Here is a 19,194-nt window from a genome sequence, read left to right as displayed (position 1 = left end):
CAAAACAATCTTTGAATGAATAGTCATTGTGAACAATCACAAAGGAAACCCAGCAATACAAACAGAGTCAGTGTCTGATTCCACTGCAGTCCTGCAGCCCCCAGCTACTGCATACCAGGGGCTTTGGCCGTTTTACAACAATTAAATGACATCCAGACATAATCCGCTGGGCCATGAATGGGACTGACCGACGGAACAGGGACTTTTACACAGGTCAGATTTCCAGTTCCCGCTCCCATGGTCTAACCGTTTAGTCGAAACCAAACAGCTGCTGTTCAAAATGTGTCCTTCACACTTCTCACCTGGTGCCTATAATAGATTCTCTCTGTGTAAATCTCCACATCCTGACTGTCCGCTTCTGTTTCCACACTTCACTGTCCAATAACAAGAAACTGTGGGAACAGGCTGGATCGCTCTCTTTGCGCTGGCACGGACATGATGGGCCGAATGGCCTCATTCTGCGCCGGAAATTTTCCATGTTTCTGTTTGCTGAATTGTTGCCTGAATCTGCGCCTGCGCCCCCCTCCCCCAGCACTGCCTGTGAGCGGAAGAAGATGGTTTAAAACAGCCGCGAATGGAGAGATCCCGGTCCCGGGGGAAGGGAGCAAACAGCAGCCTCCTTCCAGCAGCACATCGCTTTGGGAGCGTGTCCGCAGACTGACTCAGAGATCACTATCGAGTCCAGGGCAAGTTCAGGGGCAGGCGGGGGCTGTTTGTAAGAGGTGGAATGGAGAATCAACTGGTCCCGGAACATGGAGTGAGTGGGGGAAGGGAGAGGCCATTCTCAGGCTGTGTGTCGACGGGGAAAGGAGACAGAATGGGATGAACCTGTTACTGCAGTGCAGTCAAACAATGATAATATTTGTATGACTGGGCTTCCTTTATGGGGGCTCATTATTATTCGAGAGATTAAATTCATTAAAATCCTGTATCTTCTATCTCACCTGTATTTTAGTTATAAACATACTTTTGTTCAAACAGACAAATAATTGAAAGAACCAGAATAAATGTGATGTTTCCTCCACCCAAGTTACAAGGAAGAGTGTCACCAGCTCCTTCTCACACACAGTCCGGACATTATCATTCACAGAGCGCAGAGACACAGACAGGTCATCAGTTCCACAGTCTCAGACAGCAGAAATAGTTCCAGAGACACATTTTCAATCCATCTATCCAACAGAACAGGAGAGACAGACGTTGTTTCCATGTCACCCCAACTCAGTACCACTGACAGGTAGATACATAAATCCCAGCCCAAATTCTCACCCACTATCAAATTATCAGTGTGTCAATCCCACAATAGTGCAACCTCAGCTACAAATTAAATACACAAAGAACTGACACATGGTTCCCTTTTCAAAGTTACAGAATTAAGGGCGGCGCAGTGGTTAGCACCGCAGCCTCACATCTCCAGCGACCCGGGTTCAATTCTGGGTACTGCCTGTGTGGAGTTTGCAAGTTCTCCCTGTGTCTGTGTGGGTTTCCTCCCACATGCCAAAGACTTGCAGGTTGATAGGTAAATTGGCCATTATAAATTGCCCCTAGTATAGGTAGGTGGTAGGGAAATATAGGGACAGGTGGGGATGTGGTAGGAATATGGAATTATTGTGGGATTAGTATAAATGGGTGGTTGATGGTTGGCACAGACTCGGTGGGCCGAAGGGCCTGTTTCAGTGCTGTATCTCTAAACTAAACTAATATAATCTGAGATTCAAGTTAAATACCAGCCCAAGATTTCCACATGTTATCAGTTTATTATCAGTATTAATTCCCATAATGTGTCCAGACATATACATTAGATACAAGTCCAAATCTAAAATGCATAATCAGATTGAGAGATTCTGAAATATAGTATAACCTGAGATACAAACTCAGATTCCAGTTTAAAACTCATCCGGATTGTGAAACTAAAAGATACATTATAAATTTGATGAGTTTAGTCTGAGCTATAAATTACATACCAGTCCTAAAACCTCATAGTGTCAGATGGAAGATACTGTACAATTCCAGACTGAGCTCATTTTACACACAAGTCCAAGATTCTCCCTCAGAGTCAGACTGAATGGCATTGATCAAATTGATTAGTACAGCCTGAGTTACATTTGCACATCAATCCTGTATCAGATTGAAAGATACATTATCTTTCACTATTATGTTCACAGTGACAGATATTTAACACTTGGCAAAACTGCAAACATATTGTCTGCTTAAAACCGACCACATCTGTGGCCTGTTGCTGTGCTGACATTTTATGCAGAATGAATCCAGACTTGCAAACAGTCCCAGGGACGGAAGGTTATATAATGAATCCCCCACTCACACAGAGTACCAGATATTGACAGATAAAGTGATGCTGATACACATGCTCAGTGCCAGATGCTGAAAAGTATATGTTGATTATTGCACTCACTCACAGTACCTCAGCCTGAGTCATCTGATGCAACCTAACACACAAATAGTAGCACTGAGAGATTGAGAAAGAGTCCAAAACTCACATAGAGTACCAGACACTGACAGATACAAACTGAAAACTACACGCACATGGATATAGGATTGGCTAACTCACAGAAAAGAGAGTGGGGATAAATGGAGCATATTCAGATTGGCAAACTGTAACTAATGGAGTGCCACAGGTACAGTGCTGGGGCCTCAACTATTTATGGTCTATATTAATAACTTGCATGAAGGGACCAAGTATATTGTTGCCAAATTTGTAGATGGTACAAAGATAGGTAGGAAAGCAAGTTGTGAGGAGGACACAATGTGTCTGTGAAGAGATATAGAAAGGTTAAGTCAGTAGGAAAACATTTGGCAGATGGAGTATAATATGGGGAAATGTGAGATTGTCTACTTTGGCAGGTAGAATAGAAAAACAGAATATTATTTATATAGAGAGAGACTGCAGAATGCTGCTGCACCAAGGAATCTGGGTGTCCAGGTACATGAATTACAAAAATGTTAGCATGAAGGTATAGCAAGTAATTGGCATTTTTAGCAAGGGGAATGGAGTATAAAAGTAAGGAAGTTTTGCCATAACTTTACAGGGCATTAGTGACATCCCAACCCGATACAGTTTTGGTCTCCTTACATAAGGAGGAATATACTTGCATTGGAATCACTTCAAAGAAGGTTCACTCGGCTGATTGCTGGGATGTTTCATTGTCTTAAGAGAAAAGGTTGAGCAGGCTGGGTCTATACTCACTGGAGTTTAGAAGATTGAGAGGTGATCTTATTGAAACCTGTAAGATTCTCAGTGGGCTGGACAGGTAGATGCTGAGAGGACGTTTCTCCTTGTAGGGGATTGTAGAATTAGGGGCCAGAGTTTCAGATAAGCAGTCTCTCTTTCAAGAAGGAGATGAGGCGGAATTTCTTCTCTGAGAGGGTTGTTAATCTTTGGAATTCTGCTCTCCAGAGGACTGTGGAGGCTGTGTCATTGAATATATTCAACGCAGCAATAGACAGATTTTTGATCCACAACAGAGCCAATGGTTATGGGGGCAGGCAGGAAAGTGAAGTTAAGGCCACAATCAGAACAGCCACGATCTTATTGAGTGGCGGAGCAGGCTTGATGGGCCAAATGGTCTCCTCCTGTCCTATTTCGTATCTTCTTATGTTCTTATGCACACACACACACACACACAACCAATGTGTGGCGGATCTAGAATTAATCCCACTTTCATACACAATACCAGTGACTGAAAGGTACAGAATTAATCCCACAGATAGATACGGTACCACCAACAGGTACAGAATGAATCCCATGCTCACAGTCAGCACCCGGGATTGAAAGAGACATCTGATTCCGACCCTCACATAACAATATCAGACTGAGTTACAGAATGATTTCCACGTTCATACTGGGCACCAATGACTGCTAATTAATTCATCCCACAATCACACACACTACCAAAGGCTGACAGATACAGAATTAATCCCACACTCCTATGTAGTAGCAAAGACTGACACATACAAAATAATTCTCAAATACTCCTACAGTAGCTGGCAGATTCAGTGACTGCCAAACTCACATAAATCACCAGAGACTGACAGATAAAAAATGAACTCACACACACACTGAGCTACTGACAGATATAGCTTGAATTCCACATATACAGAACAACTGACAGATTCAGACTAAGTCACAAATTACATAACATTCCAGAGACTAACAGAATGAATCAAATACTCACATACTGTGCCACTGACAGAATGTATTCCACACTCACATACAATACTGAAGACTGTCAAATACAGAATGTAACTCACACTTTCACAAAGTACCAGTGAGTGACAGGTACAGAATGAATCCCACATTCACACATGACACTAGAGATGGATCGCCAAAAAAACAATAAGGCTGCCAGAATAGATAGAATTCACATCAAAATTCTAAAATATGGAAGAGAAACACTCGACACAAATACATGTCTCATTTCCCTCATCTGGAAGGAGGAGAGCATGTCAGGGGATCACCGTGAAGCGGTAATTGTGATCATCTTTTAAAAAAGTTGACACAACCGACTGTGTTAACTATAGAGGGGTATCCCTGCTGTCCACCACAGGGAAGGTCATCACAAGAGCCCTTCTCAACTGCCTCCTCCCCGTGGCTGAAGAGCTCCTACTGGAAACACAATGTGGATTGTGTCCATCAACAGGCACAGTGAACATAATCTTCACAGCAAGACAACTTCAAGAAAATGTAGGGAGCAGCAGCAACTTTTATACATGGCCTTCTCTGACCTGACAAAGGCCTTCGACTCTACCAACCGAGAGGGATTATGGAATGTCCTCCTCAAACATACTGCACTACGACATGCAAGCTGTAATCCTTGCCAACGGATCTATCACTGACCCAATCCGAGTGCAAACTACGTCAAGTAAGGCTGTCATCGGCACCAATGCTCTTTTCCATCTTCCTTGCTGCAACACTCCACCTCATCTCCTCACACTCAAACACAGTACCTGACAGAGACAGAATGAATCCATACAGCACCAGAGACTGAGAGTTACCAAATTACATAAAACACTCGAACACAGTAGCCTAGACTAAAAAGGAAATTAATTGCACACTCACATGCAATCGCAGAGACACAACGACACAGAATCAGTCAATAGGTGTCCTCCCAACAACAGCCAGGACATTTCGAGGAAGCGCGACACAGTGAGCAGCTCTTTCAATATAAACTGGGGCTGGGGAGAGTCTTTGTGCAATATACTTCCTGATTGCAGTCAGGGTGTTTGTGATTGGTTGCAAATATTTAATCTGATTGGATGGCGAAAGAGACCACTGACAGAATTACAATAAAAAACCATTGTGACATCACTCACAATCACCCAATCACAATCTTTACTTTCCCCCATCCCTCATTAGCATAGAGCTGTGGGATTGTCTATTTAATCCGCACTCGGAAGGGGTTTGGTTTATTTCTGTGTCTGAAATTGAATCTGAAGATGGTTGAGGAGAAGAAGAAAGCAGCTGCTAAGAAGGGCGCCAAGAAAACTGTGAGTAAACCGTCAGCAAAGGGTGGCAAGAAGCGGAGAAAGTCGAGGAAGGAGAGTTACTCCATCTACATCTACAAAGTGATGAAGCAGGTTCACCCCGACACCGGCATCTCCTCCAAGGCCATGAGCATCATGAACTCGTTTGTGAACGATATTTTCGAGCGCATCGCGGGTGAGGCTTCCCGCCTGGCCCATTACAACAAGCGCAGCACCATCTGCTCCCGGGAGATCCAGACCGCCGTGCGCCTGCTGCTGCCCGGGGAGCTGGCCAAGCACGCCGTGTCGGAAGGGACAAAGGCGGTGACCAAGTACACCAGCTCCAAGTAAAACTGCACAATGGACTGAAAAACATCCCAAACACAACGGCTCTTTTAAGAGCCACCCACAATCTCTCTGAAATAGCTGCATCCGAACATCTCTATGAAATCATTTTAAGACAATGTGTAACATAATAAATGTCCCACTCTTGTGTTTTTGTCTGCTGTCCCATAAACCGAACTCAAACCCATAATCCGCTCATCCGCCTTTCCTTTTTTGCATAAAGCTGTTATTGTGGTTTTGCACAGCCCCTCAATGACCGCATTAACAGCTGCTTTCAGCGGTAAGGGTCAGACCTCAGTCCCTTCACTCTCTTCCTGAAATGTGAACTAATTCATCATTTTATGAACAGTAACTCTCCGCACTGTAACAGCCCGGAATGGGATTATTACACAGCAGACTAAGGGCAGTTTGAGGACTCGATCTGGCTCCCTCTTTTCAGAGAAGGACACTGGGCTCTGATTGAAGATAAACTGAACGTTTCGCTTCAGGGAAATGCTGTGAACAGGGATTTCGTCCCGGGACAGTTTGAAAGCTATTGGAGAAAGATCCACAATTTAAATAACATTTTAAACCCGCGTCTGCAATTGGTGACGGAAAGAGTTGAATAGAACAAAATAAAGAGAAGGGATTTTAAATATTTGACTAAGGATGACATTTATTTTGATCCGCTCCTTTCTGACAATGAAATTGGCGGGCTTTTTGAAATTGACACATTTTCTGCTTCTGATGTTGTGGCGGGAAAATCCCGCCCACTGTGTTTGTCAGTGACTTGATTGGTGAAGAATATAGGCAAATGAGGTGAATTTCGTAGCGACCAATGGGGAGAGTTTTCAGTCTATAAGTAAAGTAAATGCTGCAGAAAATATCCATTCTTTGTGAAAGTCTTTGTGAGATTGTGGAAATGTCTGGAAGAGGAAAGACCAGCGGCAAAGCTCGGGCCAAGGCCAAGTCTCGCTCCTCCCGGGCTGGACTGCAGTTCCCGGTGGGTCGTGTTCACAGGCACCTAAGAAAGGGTAACTATGCTGAGCGTGTGGGTGCCGGAGCCCCGGTCTATCTGGCTGCTGTGCTCGAGTATCTGACCGCTGAAATGCTCGAGCTGGCTGGTAACGCGGCCCGGGACAACAAAAAGACCCGCATCATCCCCAGACACCTGCAGCTGGCCGTCCGCAACGACGAGGAGCTCAACAAGCTGCTGGGAGGGGTGACTATCGCTCAGGGCGGGGTGCTGCCTAATATCCGGGCCGTGCTGCTGCCCAAGAAAACCAGCGCTCAGAGCTCCCAGAAAAAGTAAAGCGGCCAAAATGTCATCTAATAAACCAAAGGCTCTTTTCAGAGCCACCCACAGTCTCTGTGAAAGGGCTGGTTCCTGTCTGATTCCAAAATGTCAGTAACAGGACCGAATGAGAACTATTTCAAATGTTTAAGCATCTGTTTCAGTGATTTCTCACTCCCCTCAAAGCCTGTCTAATTTATTACTTTAACACCAAGTTTGAGTTATTTGTCCCGTTACAGATTGCTGAATAGAGTCTTTTCCCGCCAGATACAGATAAGTAGACAAAAAATTAGATTAGAACTACGTAATATATATAACCCATCAAAAACTTTTTTAATTCCGCTTTTATCAGCACAAAGTCCTGGCGCGATTTTACGAACAGCTTTAAACTAACGCCAGATTTTCCATCAATTCGCTTCTTTCCGACACTGAAATTGGCGGCTTTTTCGAATTCAAACTGTCTGCCAATTTAAGCCAGTGATTGTTGTATTTCCTAATTCGAAGCTCTGCGATTGGTTAAGACATGTGAATGAGAAGAGGGTGACCAATCAGAAGTGGGCTCGGGATAGCGCGGGCTCAAACTGCGGGAATTCCAGGTCCCTGAATGATTGAGCTGAAACTGATCAGTTTCACAAACCCTGTCAGTTTCAGTGCAGGAAACACCGTCTCGGGGGAAATAACATCACAAGTGGGTTTGGTTCCAGTGACCGATTCAACGGCTGCTGCAAAACTCCCGGATCCCCTCATTGCAGCGAAATCATTTTGAAATTCTATGAAAACAATGAGTGATTCTGGAGGAGTGATGTGGCTTTTCACTGAGGGCATGTGTCGACTGGGGAAATAACGAACTGTAGAGTCTCGGTCACTGTTTACACAGCCCGTTTAGAAAATCAAATCCACTGCACATCCTTGCTGCAAATGAAATGTCAAATTCGGGGATTCCATTTTTTTTCATCCCGAACACAGCAGATTGATTGAACAAAGAAGTAAAAGCAAAATACTGCGAATGCTGGAAATCTGAAATATTTCAGATTGATTGAACTGTTCTAAACAGCCTATCCCAGCTCCCATTTCTATGTCACTGCTCGCTCTGTGAGGCAGTGGGTGGCTCTTAGAAGAGCCTTTGTTGTGTGTTTGCTGAAAAGGGTCGAATTGTTCAGCCGCCGAATCCGGAGAGTGCAGCCCTGCCGTTTCAGAGCGTACACCACATCCATGGCAGTGACCGTCTTGCGCTTGGCGTGCTCAGTGCAGGTGATTACATTGAGTGTGAGACAAATTCCATCCATCTTTTGTACTTCATGAGATTAATTTTGACACTTTCTGGTACATTATGTGACAGCGAGTTTAATTCTACATCTATCTGTCTGTGGTACTGTGTCTGAGTGTGAGATTATTTGAGTATCAGTCTATGAAACTAAATGTGATTGTGTGATTCATTCTGTATGTCAATCATGAGTATTGTATGCGTGGCAGCTTCTGTATCTATCTGCTACTGTGGCTGAATGTGGATATCATTCTGTATCTGTCAGTGCCTGGAACTAAATGTGAGTGTGAGATTCATTCTGTATGCACCACTCTTCACAGTCAGAATGTGACTGTGTGATTCATTCTCTATGTGTCAGTCTAAAGTACTATATATGCCATGGTTTTAATTATGTGTCTGTCATTTTATGTGAGCTTGGGTATCAATGTATATATGTCAATCTCTGGTTCTTTCTGTGAGAGTGAGATTAATTCTCTATCTGCTGGTCTCTGAAATTAATTGATTTTGTGATTCACTCTGTGTCTGCCAGTCTATGATACTGTGAATAAGTGGGGGGTATATATGGTGTCTGTCTGAACTTGGTATTGAACATGATTGTAGGATTCATTGTGTATCTATCAGTATCCAGACTGAATGTGAAATAAGGTTCATTCTGTACATGAAAATCTCTGGTATTCTATGGAAGTGAACTCAAATATGCCTATCAGTCTTTGACACTGTATCTGATTATGGGATCGACTCAATACCTTTCAGACTTTGCTACTATGCATATGTGCGGTTCAAGTTCTGCACGTCAGTCTCTGTTACTCTATGTGAGTGTGGATATCTTTTATGTATCTCAGTCTCTCGCAATGAATACAAGTGTGGGATTAACTCTCTTTTCAACAGTATCTGGTAATGATTGTGAGCATGTGAGTCCGACAGTATCTGTCAGTATTTTCTATTGTATGTGACTGTGCAATTCTTCCTTTGTCTTTCAGTGCCTAGTACAGTGTGTATGGGATTCATTCTGTACCTGTCAGTATCTGGTACTGAATGAGATTGTGGGATTCATTCTGTTGTCTGTCAATCTCTGCTAATGTATGTGAGTGATATCTGTTATGCATATATTATTTTCTGGTACTGGAAGTGAATATTGTATTTATTCTTTACCTGTTAGCCTCTGGTACTACGTATGAGTGTGGGTCTCATTCTGTATCAGTCAGTTTCTGGTACAGTCTGCGTGTGCATATCCAGGGCTCATTTTGCATTTGGCAGTCTCTGGTACTGAATGTGTGTTACAATTTATTTTTTATGTGTCTATCTCTAGGACAGTCCATTACAGTAGGATTCATTTTGTATCTCTCAGCTACTGGTATTGTCTGCAAACGTGATACAGTCTGTATCTATGTGACGCTGGTGCTGTATGAGTGTGGAATTTTTCTGTACCTGTACTTAATATGTATCTACGGGATGCTATTGAGAACTATTTGTTGGACACCATAATGTATCACTATTTTCTTGTCTCACTGGTATTTTAAAATATAAACCACTGCACATTTTAACTGTGTGTTTTACTCAGTTGTGGTCTGAGGTTTTTGGACTAGTATTTAGTCTGCAACTGTATGAACACATTTGTGAATGACAACATATATTTCAAACTCACACATGGCATGCTCAGTATAATCAGAATCATTCAATTGATACGATATCATTCAGTACAGCTCTTGCAGAGATTATTGGATTGGTATGTAATGTGTAGTGCAGTGTGCACTAATTGACATAATACTGTAACTTTCCTTTTGATACTGTATCAGATGTTTGTACTACATTGTAATCTGTCACTCAGTCTGCAGTCTGGGCTACATTATTAGGATTCATTCTGTACCTTTCCATCAGCTGCTCTACCTCATATTTAATTTGTAGCTTAGGGTGCACTCTTGTGGGATTGATCCGGTGCCTTTCAATCTGATAGTGGGTGTGATTTTGAACTGAGATTGATGGATCTACCTTTCAGCAGTACTGAGTTGGGGTGAATTGGAAACAACTTCTGCCTCTCCTGCTTTGTTTGATTGTCTGCTGGATTGAAAATGTGTCTCTGGAACTTGGGATCAGTGTGAGTCTGACTGCTTCTGCTCTCTGTGACTGTGGAACCCATGGCCTGTCTGTGTCTCTGAGCTCTGGGAGTGATAATGTACCTACTCTGTGTTAGAAGGAGTGGACTGTACATATCCTTGTGCTGGGGAATCATCACAATCCTTCTGGTTCCTTCAAGTATTACCTGACAGAAAGAAAGAAAAATATCTCTTGTAACTCAAGATCAATTGAGGTAGAAACTAGAAAAGACATGAATGTAATATTTCAATTAATAATCATTATGACCAACCACAAAGGATGATCAGTAATACAAAGAGTGTCAGTGTCTGATTCCACTGCAGCACTCAGCTTCTGCTGATCAGGTTTTCTTTGGTAGTTTTATAACAATTTAGTGACATCCAGGAACAACCCAACATCTGCACTGCTCCATAAATGAGAATACCTGCTGGAGCAGGGATATTTGCACAAGTCAAGTTTTTAATTCCACCTGGCATTATAATGCAAGAACATAATAACTAGGAGCAGGATTAGGCCATTCCACCACTCAGTCTGTTCCACCATTCAATAAGATCATGGCAGATCTGATCAAAGTCTCAACTCCACTGTCCTGCGTGTCCCAATAACACTTCACTCCCTTGTAAATCAAAAGTCAGTCTAACTCAGCCTTGAATATATTCAATGACCAGCCTCCACCATCCTCTTGGGTAGAGAATTCTAAAGAGCAACAACCCTTTGAGGGAAGAAATTCCTCTTCAATTCCATCGAAAATGGGAGCCCTTATGTTGAAACTGTTCCCCCTAGTTCTTGATTCCCTCATGAGGGGAAACATCATCTCAGTAAATACCCTGTCAAGCCCCTTCAGTATCTTATATGTTTCATAAGATCACCTCTCATTCTTCTAAACTCCAATGAGTGTAGCACAACCAGGTCAAACGTTCCTCATAAGACAACATCTTCATCCCTGGAATCAACCTAGTGATGTTTGCCTGAACTACCTCCAATGCAAGTATTTTCCTCCTTAAATAAGGAGACCAAAACTGTATACACACTCAAGGTGTGGTCTCACCAACACGCTGTACAGTGGTAGCAAGACTTCCCTACTTTTCTACTCCAACCCCATTGCAATAAAGGCCAAAATTCCAATAGCCTTCCTAATTACTTGCTGTACTTCCATGCTAACTTTTTGTGATTCATATAAGAGGACACCCAGATCCCTCTATACCACAGCATTCTGCAGTCTCTCCCTATTTAATATTCTTCTTTTCTCTACATCATACCAAAGTGGATAACCTCACATTTTCCCACATTATACTTAATATGCCAAATTTTTCCCACACACTTAACCTGTCTTTATCTCTTTGCAGACTCATTGTGTCCTCCGCACAACTTGCTTTCACACCTTTCTTTGTATCAACAGCAAATTTAGTTACAATACACTCGATCCCTTCATCCAAATCATTAATCTAGGCTGTAAGTAGTTGAGGCCCCAGCACTGATCCCTGTGGCACTCCACGAGTTCCAGTTTGCAAACCTGAAAATGACACATTTATCCTAATTCTCTGGTTCTTGTTAGTTAGCATGTACCAGCGACCTGGGTTCGATTCTGGGTACTACCTGTGCAGAGTTTGCAAGTTCTCCCTGTGACCGCGTGGGTTTTCGCTGGGTGCTCCGGTTTCCTCCCACAGCCAAAGACTTGCAGGTTGATAGGTAAATTGGCCATTATAAATTGCCCCTAGTATAGGTAGGTGGTAGAGGAATTGAGGAAAGTTGGGGATGTGAGAGGGTAATGGGATTAATGTAGGATTAGTATAAATGGGTGGTTGATGGTCAGCACAGACTCGGTGGCTGAAGGGCCTGTTTCAGTACTGTATCTCTAAATAAATAAAATAAATAATATAGTACTCGTTAACACCACAAGCGCTTAGCTTGTGTGAGAACATTTTGCATGGCACTTTAGCGAATGCCTTTTCAAAATACAAATACATTACATCTACTGGTTCCCCTTCAGTTACCCTGCTTCTTACACCCTCAAAGAACGCTAATAACGTTGGCAAACTTGATTTCCTTTTCATAAATCCATGTTGACTCTGCATGATTGTATTATAATTTTCTAAATGTTCCACAGATTGGAGGGTGGCAAATGTAACCTGACTATTTAAAAAAGGAGAGAGAGAAAAAACAGGGAATTACGGACCAGTTAGCCTTACATCAGTAGTGGGGAAAGTGCGAGAGTCTATTGGAAAGGATGTGGTAGCAGAACACCTGGAAAGCATAAACGGGTTTGGACAAAGACAGCATGGGTTAACGAAAGGGAAATCTTGCTTAACAAATCTACTGGCGTTTTTGAGGATGGAACTAGTAGAATAGATAAAGGAGAACCAGGGGATGTGTTGTTGCTGGATTTTAAGAAGGCTTTTGATAAGGTCCCACATAAGAGGTTCGTGTGCAAAATTAAAGCAGATGGAATTGGGGGTAATATACTGGCATTGATTGATAATTGGTTGACAAACAGGAAACAGAGAGGAGGAATAAACGGGCCTTTTGCCAGGTGGCAGGCAGTGACAAGTGGCGTACTACAGGCTACAGCCCCAGCTATTCACAATATATATTAATGACTTGGGTGAGGGAACATTTCCAGGTTTGCAGACGACACAAAGCTGGGGAGGAAACTGAGTTGTGAGGAGTATGCAAAGAGGCTCCAATGTGATTTGGACAAGTTGGGTGAGTGGGCAAATGCATGGCAGATGCAGTATAACGTGGATTAATGTGAGGTTATTCACTTCGGTTGTAAAAACAGAAAGGCAGATTATTATCTGAATGGTGACAGATTGGGAAAGGGGGAGGTACAAAGAGACCTGGGTGTCCTTGTACACCAGTCGCTGAAAGCAAATATTCAGGTGCAGCAAGCAGTTAGGAAGGCAAATGGTATGTTGGCCTTCATTGCAAGCGGATTTGAGTACAGGAGCAAGGAAGTCTTACTACAGTTATACAGGGCTTTGGTGAGAGCACATCTGGAGTATTGTGTGCAGTTTTGGTCTCCTTATCTGAGGAAGGATGTTCTTGCCATGGAGGGAGTGCAAAGAAGAATTACCAGGCTGATTCCTGGGATGGCAGGATTGACATTGAGGAGAGATTGGGTTGACTAGGCCTATATTCACTAGAGTTTAGAATAATGAGAGGGAATCTCATAGAAACCTATAAAATTCTAACAGGACTAGGCAGGCTAGATGCAGGGAGGATGTTCCTGATGGCTGGGGAGTCCAGAATCAGGGGTCACGGTCTCAGGATACGGGTATGCCATTTAGAACCGAGATGAGGAGAAATTTCTTCACTCAGAGGGTGATGAACCTGTGGAATTCTCTGCAAAGAAAATTACAGCACAGGAACAGGCCCTTCGGCCCTCCAAGCCTGCGCCGATCCAGATCCTCTATCTAAACATGTCGCCTATTTTCTAAGGGTCTGTATTTCTTTGCTTCCTGCCCATTCATGTATCTGTCTAGATACATCTTAAAAGACGCTATCGTGTCCACGTCTACCACCTCCGCTGGCAACGTGTTCCAGGCACCCACCACCCTCTGCGTAAAGAACTTTCCACGCATATCCCCCCTAAACTTTTCCCCTCTCACTTTGAACTCATGACCCCTAATAATTGAATCCCCCACTCTGGGACAAAGCTTCTTGCTATCCACCCTGTCTATACCTCTCATGATTTTGTACTGCAGAAGGCAGTGGAGGCCAAGTCATTAAATATATTCAAGAAGGAGATAGATATATTTCTTAATACAAAAGGGATCAAGGGATATGGGGAGAAAGCGGGAAGAGGGTACTGAATTATATGATCAGACTTGATCATTTTTGAATGGCAGAGCAGGGCCGAATGGCCTACTCCTGCTCCAATTTTTCTATGTTTTCTGCGATAACTGACTTAATCATTGGTTCCAGCATCTTCTCAATGGCAGACATTAGGCTAACAGGCCTATCGTTGCCTGCTTTCTCTTTACTGCTTTCTTGAACAGGGACATTACATTTGCAGTTTAATATCCACTGGAACTGTTGCAGGATCTAGGGAATTTAAGAAGATTACAACCACTGCATCCACTATCTATGCAGACACTTCTTTTAAACCTTAGAATGTAGGCCATCAGATCCAGTGGACTTGTCAACCTTTAGTCCCATTAGTTTTCCAAAAACATGTTTTTCTCGCGATGGTGATGTTTTAAGGTCCCCCCTCCTTACTCCCCTTGATTTTCTACTATTCTTGGGATGTTTTTTGTGTCTAATTCTGTGAAGACAGATGAAAAATTCTTGTTCAGAGTATCTGCCATTTCCTTGCTTCTCTTGGATCAATCGTTCAACGGAAACCGACAGCTGCTGTTTAAAATGTTTCCTTGACACTACTCACCTGGCGCCAGCAATAGGTGTTGTTTGCATAACTGTCCCCATCCCTACTGTCTGGCTCTGTTCCCTGTATTCACTGCTCAATAACAACACAGTGTGAAACTGGAGCTAAACCATGAACATGCATTGCAGGTTTGAGGAGAGAAAACAACAATGATTTTCAACAGCAGCTTCTTCCTGCCCTGTCTCCGTTACCTTGTCCACAAACAGCCTGAGAAAGGCTTCTCCTTCCGCGCTCACTCCATGTTCCTGCTCCACTCCGCCTCTTACAAACAGCCCCCAACTCCCCCTGAACTTGCTCCGTAGTCAATGCTGATCTCTGAGCCCCTCTGCGGACAGGCTCTCAATGCAATGTGCTGCTGGAAGGAGACTGCTGTTTACTCACTTATCCCGGGGCTCTCAGTCTCCATTCCCGTCTGTTTCAAACAAACTTCTTCCGCTCACTAATTAAATGACGCAGAAGGACACGGCTGGAGGAGGCGCATCGCGCATGCGCTTCTTTTCCCACTCATTGACAAAAAAAAATAAATTGGAAGAAAAGCAAAATACTGCGGATGCTGGAAATCTGAAATAAAAACAAGAAATGCTGGAACCACTCAGCAGGTCTGGCAGTATCTGTGAAAAGTGAAGCAGAGTTAACGTTTCGGGTCAGTGACCCTTCATCGGAACTGACAAAAATAAACTGGAACTTTCCCCAGTTCAGTTTTCTCCGAGTTTGAGCAAAGGAACTGGAGCTGTGGGGAAAGGTCAGAGAACGTTTCAAGCTGGGGGATTCCCCCTTTCTGAAGCTCAGTTTGACATCATTCCCTGCAGTGTGTTTGCTCTTCATTCACCCGTCTTCTCAAAGCAATCCTCCGAGGGAGTCGCTGTGTTTGCTGCGATCGCGCAGGAGTTAATATCTGACAGTAACAGTCCCAGATTAAAGTCATCACATTGAAACTGTCCCTCACTGACAGTCATATCGAACGGTGTGAGCTGAGAGATTACAGAGATCAACAGGGCCAAGAGCGTTAAATTTGGAACATTGTTCACCTCACTCTAACTGTTACCCAGAGTCCAGGAATAATAATGTGTCTGTTTCTGATCCAATATCAGTTAGAGATGAGACTGCACCGTCTGTCTCCCACGGATCTTTCAAGATAAAATGAGGCTTCCAGGTCAGCCTGTAACTGCTGATGGGGATCTCTCTCTCTCTCTCACTTATTCACTTTCAGCTCTGTCTCTAGTGCTCTACAAAAACGTGGGACCCAGTTATTGGGTGTGAAATGGACACACGAATAGAAAATGCACTATTGACACTCCCTCTCTAATGCTGTACATATGTTTGGGATACCATTATTTAGGATGATATGTATGCACTTTATTGTGTTACTAATACTGTCTCTGATGACACATAAGAATGTGTAATACAGTGTGATATGGACACACTGTTACGAATGGCCGGACTGATTCTCTCTCTCTCTGTGGTGCTGTATATGAAAAGGGGATAATGTTAGTGAGCATCATAGAATCATAGAAGGTTTAAGGCAGAGAAAGAGACCACTTGGCCCATCATCGTATGCGGCAGCCGAAAAACAGTGAACGTTAAGGAATGGCAGGGGGGCTTCAACCTCGAGAGTGCACCTCCTGTGCTATGTGGAAGCTCCTGGATGCTTCCCGTGTCCTGGAGAACCATTTGGCGGTCATCACCTCGTAGCAGATGTAATGTACAACAATACTCCGCTCTCGTTGATTGAAGTCTACGCCCCGGATCAATGCAGCGAGCATCTGACCGTCTTCCAGCATCTCCCACTGCTGCTGGTGACGTCCAGGCCGGTCATCCTAGGCAGTGACTTCAAAAGCATCATCGATGCACATGGATGATCCGGCAGAGACGACAGCAAACTGGATGCTATGTCCATATTCTTAATAGAAACAGTAAAAGATGCCAAACTGCACGACGTCTTCAGCAAACCTGCAGACAGAGCGCAGCATAGATACACATGGTCAAGAAAGGACGGGTCTGCCCATTCCAGGATTGACTTCCTATTGGTGTCCCGTGCTTTCACGGTCAGATTCACCGACGTCAAGCCGGTGTTCTTCTCCAAGCATTGCCTTTTACTGGCTGACTTTCACTTACAGGATGACCAGCGGGTTGGCAGGGGGACATGGAAGCTCAATGCTACACTGCTAACCCCAGAGAATGTTGAGGAACTCAACAGAGATTACAAAGGTTGGAGGACCGTGAAACCCCACCTTTGAGTCTCCAGTTCCCTGGTGGGAAGCGATCAAGGAGAACATCAAGAGGTTCTTTATCTTCAAAGGGGTTCAGAGGGTGAGAGAGAGAGACAGATGGAAATGTCACGACTCCAGAAAAGTATGCAAAATCTGCTCTGGCTTCAGTCGATGGGGGTCAAGGTCAAGGAGGACCTTCATGAGGTGAAGAGCCAGCAGGCCTCGCTCTTTGCCACGGAGGCCTACAAGATCATCTTCCAGTCCAGAGTCCGCTCCATTGAGCAGGATGAGATGTGCTCGTGTTACTTCTTCTAAAAGGTACACAGAGAGAGCTCTGTTATCAGCAGCCTGAAGGAAGAGGATGGCTCGGTAACGTCTTCACAGTCCGACATACTAAGGACCAGCAAATCCTTTTATGTTGGGCTGTATGACGCGAAGCCCACAGACAGCAGAGCCTCCCAGTCCTTCCTGTCATCTATCACAGAGGTCTTAGATGACAGCAGGAGGGAGAGACTGGACAAACCGCTAATTCTGGATGAGCTGACTAAGGCCATCAAATCCTTCGAGATGAATAAAACCCCTGGAAGCGACGGCTTACCGGTTGAGTTGTATTTGGTCCTGTGGGACTGGGTCGGCCCGGACCTGCTGGAAGTATACGACAGTATGCTCCTAGCCGGCAGCATGTCAGAATCCATGAGGAAAGGCATCATCACCCTCATCAACAAGGGGAAGGGGGAGAGGGCAGAAATCAGAAATTGGCGGCCCATCTCACTGCTTAATGTCGACTATAAAATACTGTCAAAAGTCATAGCCAGTCGAGTCAAGTCTGCTCTGGAGTTGGTGATCCACCCTGATCAGACCTGTACTTTACCCACTCAGGGACACGATCACCCACATACGGGACAGTAGGGTGGACACCTGCCTCATCAGCCTGGACCAGGAGAAGGCTTTTGACAGGATATCGCACACCTGCATGATGGACGTACTTTCCAAAATGGGGATTGGGGAGGGAATCTGCAATTCGATCAAACTGCTCTACACAAACATCAGTAGCACAGTCGCAATCAATGGGTGGGAATCGGAAAGTTTCCCGATCCAATCCGGAGTCAGACAGGGTTGTCCTCTCTCCCCTGTCTTGTTTATTTGCTGTATTGAACCCTTTGCTGAGTCTGTCAGGAAGGATGCGAGCATAAGAGGGGTGACAATCCCAGACAGTGGAGGCACTCAGGTTAAAACCTCCCTGGACATGGATGACGTCGCGGCCTTCCGCTCGAACCCGCTGTCTGTGCGCAGAGATGAGCATCTGCGACCAGTTCGTACTGGCCTTGGGAGCCAACGTTAACCACGGCAAGAGAGAGGCCATGTTCTTTGGGAACTGGGCTGACCGATCCTTTGTCCCCTTCACCGTCAGGTCAGACTACCTGAAGGTGCTGGGGATATGGTTCTGATGGGCCGTGGCATGCACCAAAACCTGGAAGGAGCGAGTAGCCAGGGTCCAACACAAGCTGAGCATGTGGGAGCAGCAACTCTCTCCATTATGTGTAAGAACCTGGTCATCAGGTGCGAGGCGCTCACGTTGTTGCTGTAAGTGGCACAGGTCTGTCCCATACCCCATTCCTGCGCTGTGGCGATCACCCGAGTCATTTTCAGCTGCATCTCTGGATCCAAAATGGAGCGGGTCCAAAGGGACACGATGTTCAAACCTCTGGATAAGGGCGGGCATAATGTACCCAATATCACCCTCATCCTGATGACTACCTTCGTGTGCAGCTGCATCAAGCTGTGTGCAGATCCCCAATACGCCAATACCAAGTGTCACTACGTGCTGAGATTCTCTCTGTCCCCAGTGTTGTGAAGGAAGGGCCTGGTCGCATTGTCGTGGAACGCTCCATCTAGTTGGACTGTGCCGTACCACCAATCCTTCGTGGAACAGTTTCTGCGGAAAACACCTTTGACCACCAATCCATCAGGCAGTGGTCTGCACGGAATGTCCTCAAGGCCCTACGGGAAAAGGAGATGATGGATACTGTCGGATGGTTACCAGAGCAGACCGCCAAATCATTTGGCGGAATGCCTCATCACCAGAACTTTCAAACAAGCACCAAGGTGTAGCTTGGCTGGTGGTGAGAAGAGCCCTCCCCGTCAG

The 19,194-nt window shown here is 44.5% G+C and overlaps 1 protein-coding gene across 1 annotated transcript; it reads left to right on the top strand.

Annotated features, from left to right (window-relative positions):
* Nucleotides 1–6,724: 6,724 nt before the first annotated feature.
* LOC137363437 (histone H2A-like) lies at nt 6,725–16,697 on the top strand. Its single transcript, XM_068027265.1, has 3 exons — nt 6,725–7,099; nt 8,242–8,347; nt 16,504–16,697. Exons 1-3 carry the CDS (start codon nt 6,725–6,727, stop codon nt 16,695–16,697), a joined length of 675 nt encoding a protein of 224 aa, XP_067883366.1.
* Nucleotides 16,698–19,194: the final 2,497 nt, after the last annotated feature.

Source organism: Heterodontus francisci, unplaced genomic scaffold (assembly GCF_036365525.1).
Source record: "Heterodontus francisci isolate sHetFra1 unplaced genomic scaffold, sHetFra1.hap1 HAP1_SCAFFOLD_61, whole genome shotgun sequence".
NCBI lineage: Eukaryota > Metazoa > Chordata > Chondrichthyes > Heterodontiformes > Heterodontidae > Heterodontus > Heterodontus francisci.
The sequence above is the reverse complement of the archived record's forward strand: the minus strand, read 5'-3'. Positions and strand labels throughout refer to the sequence as shown.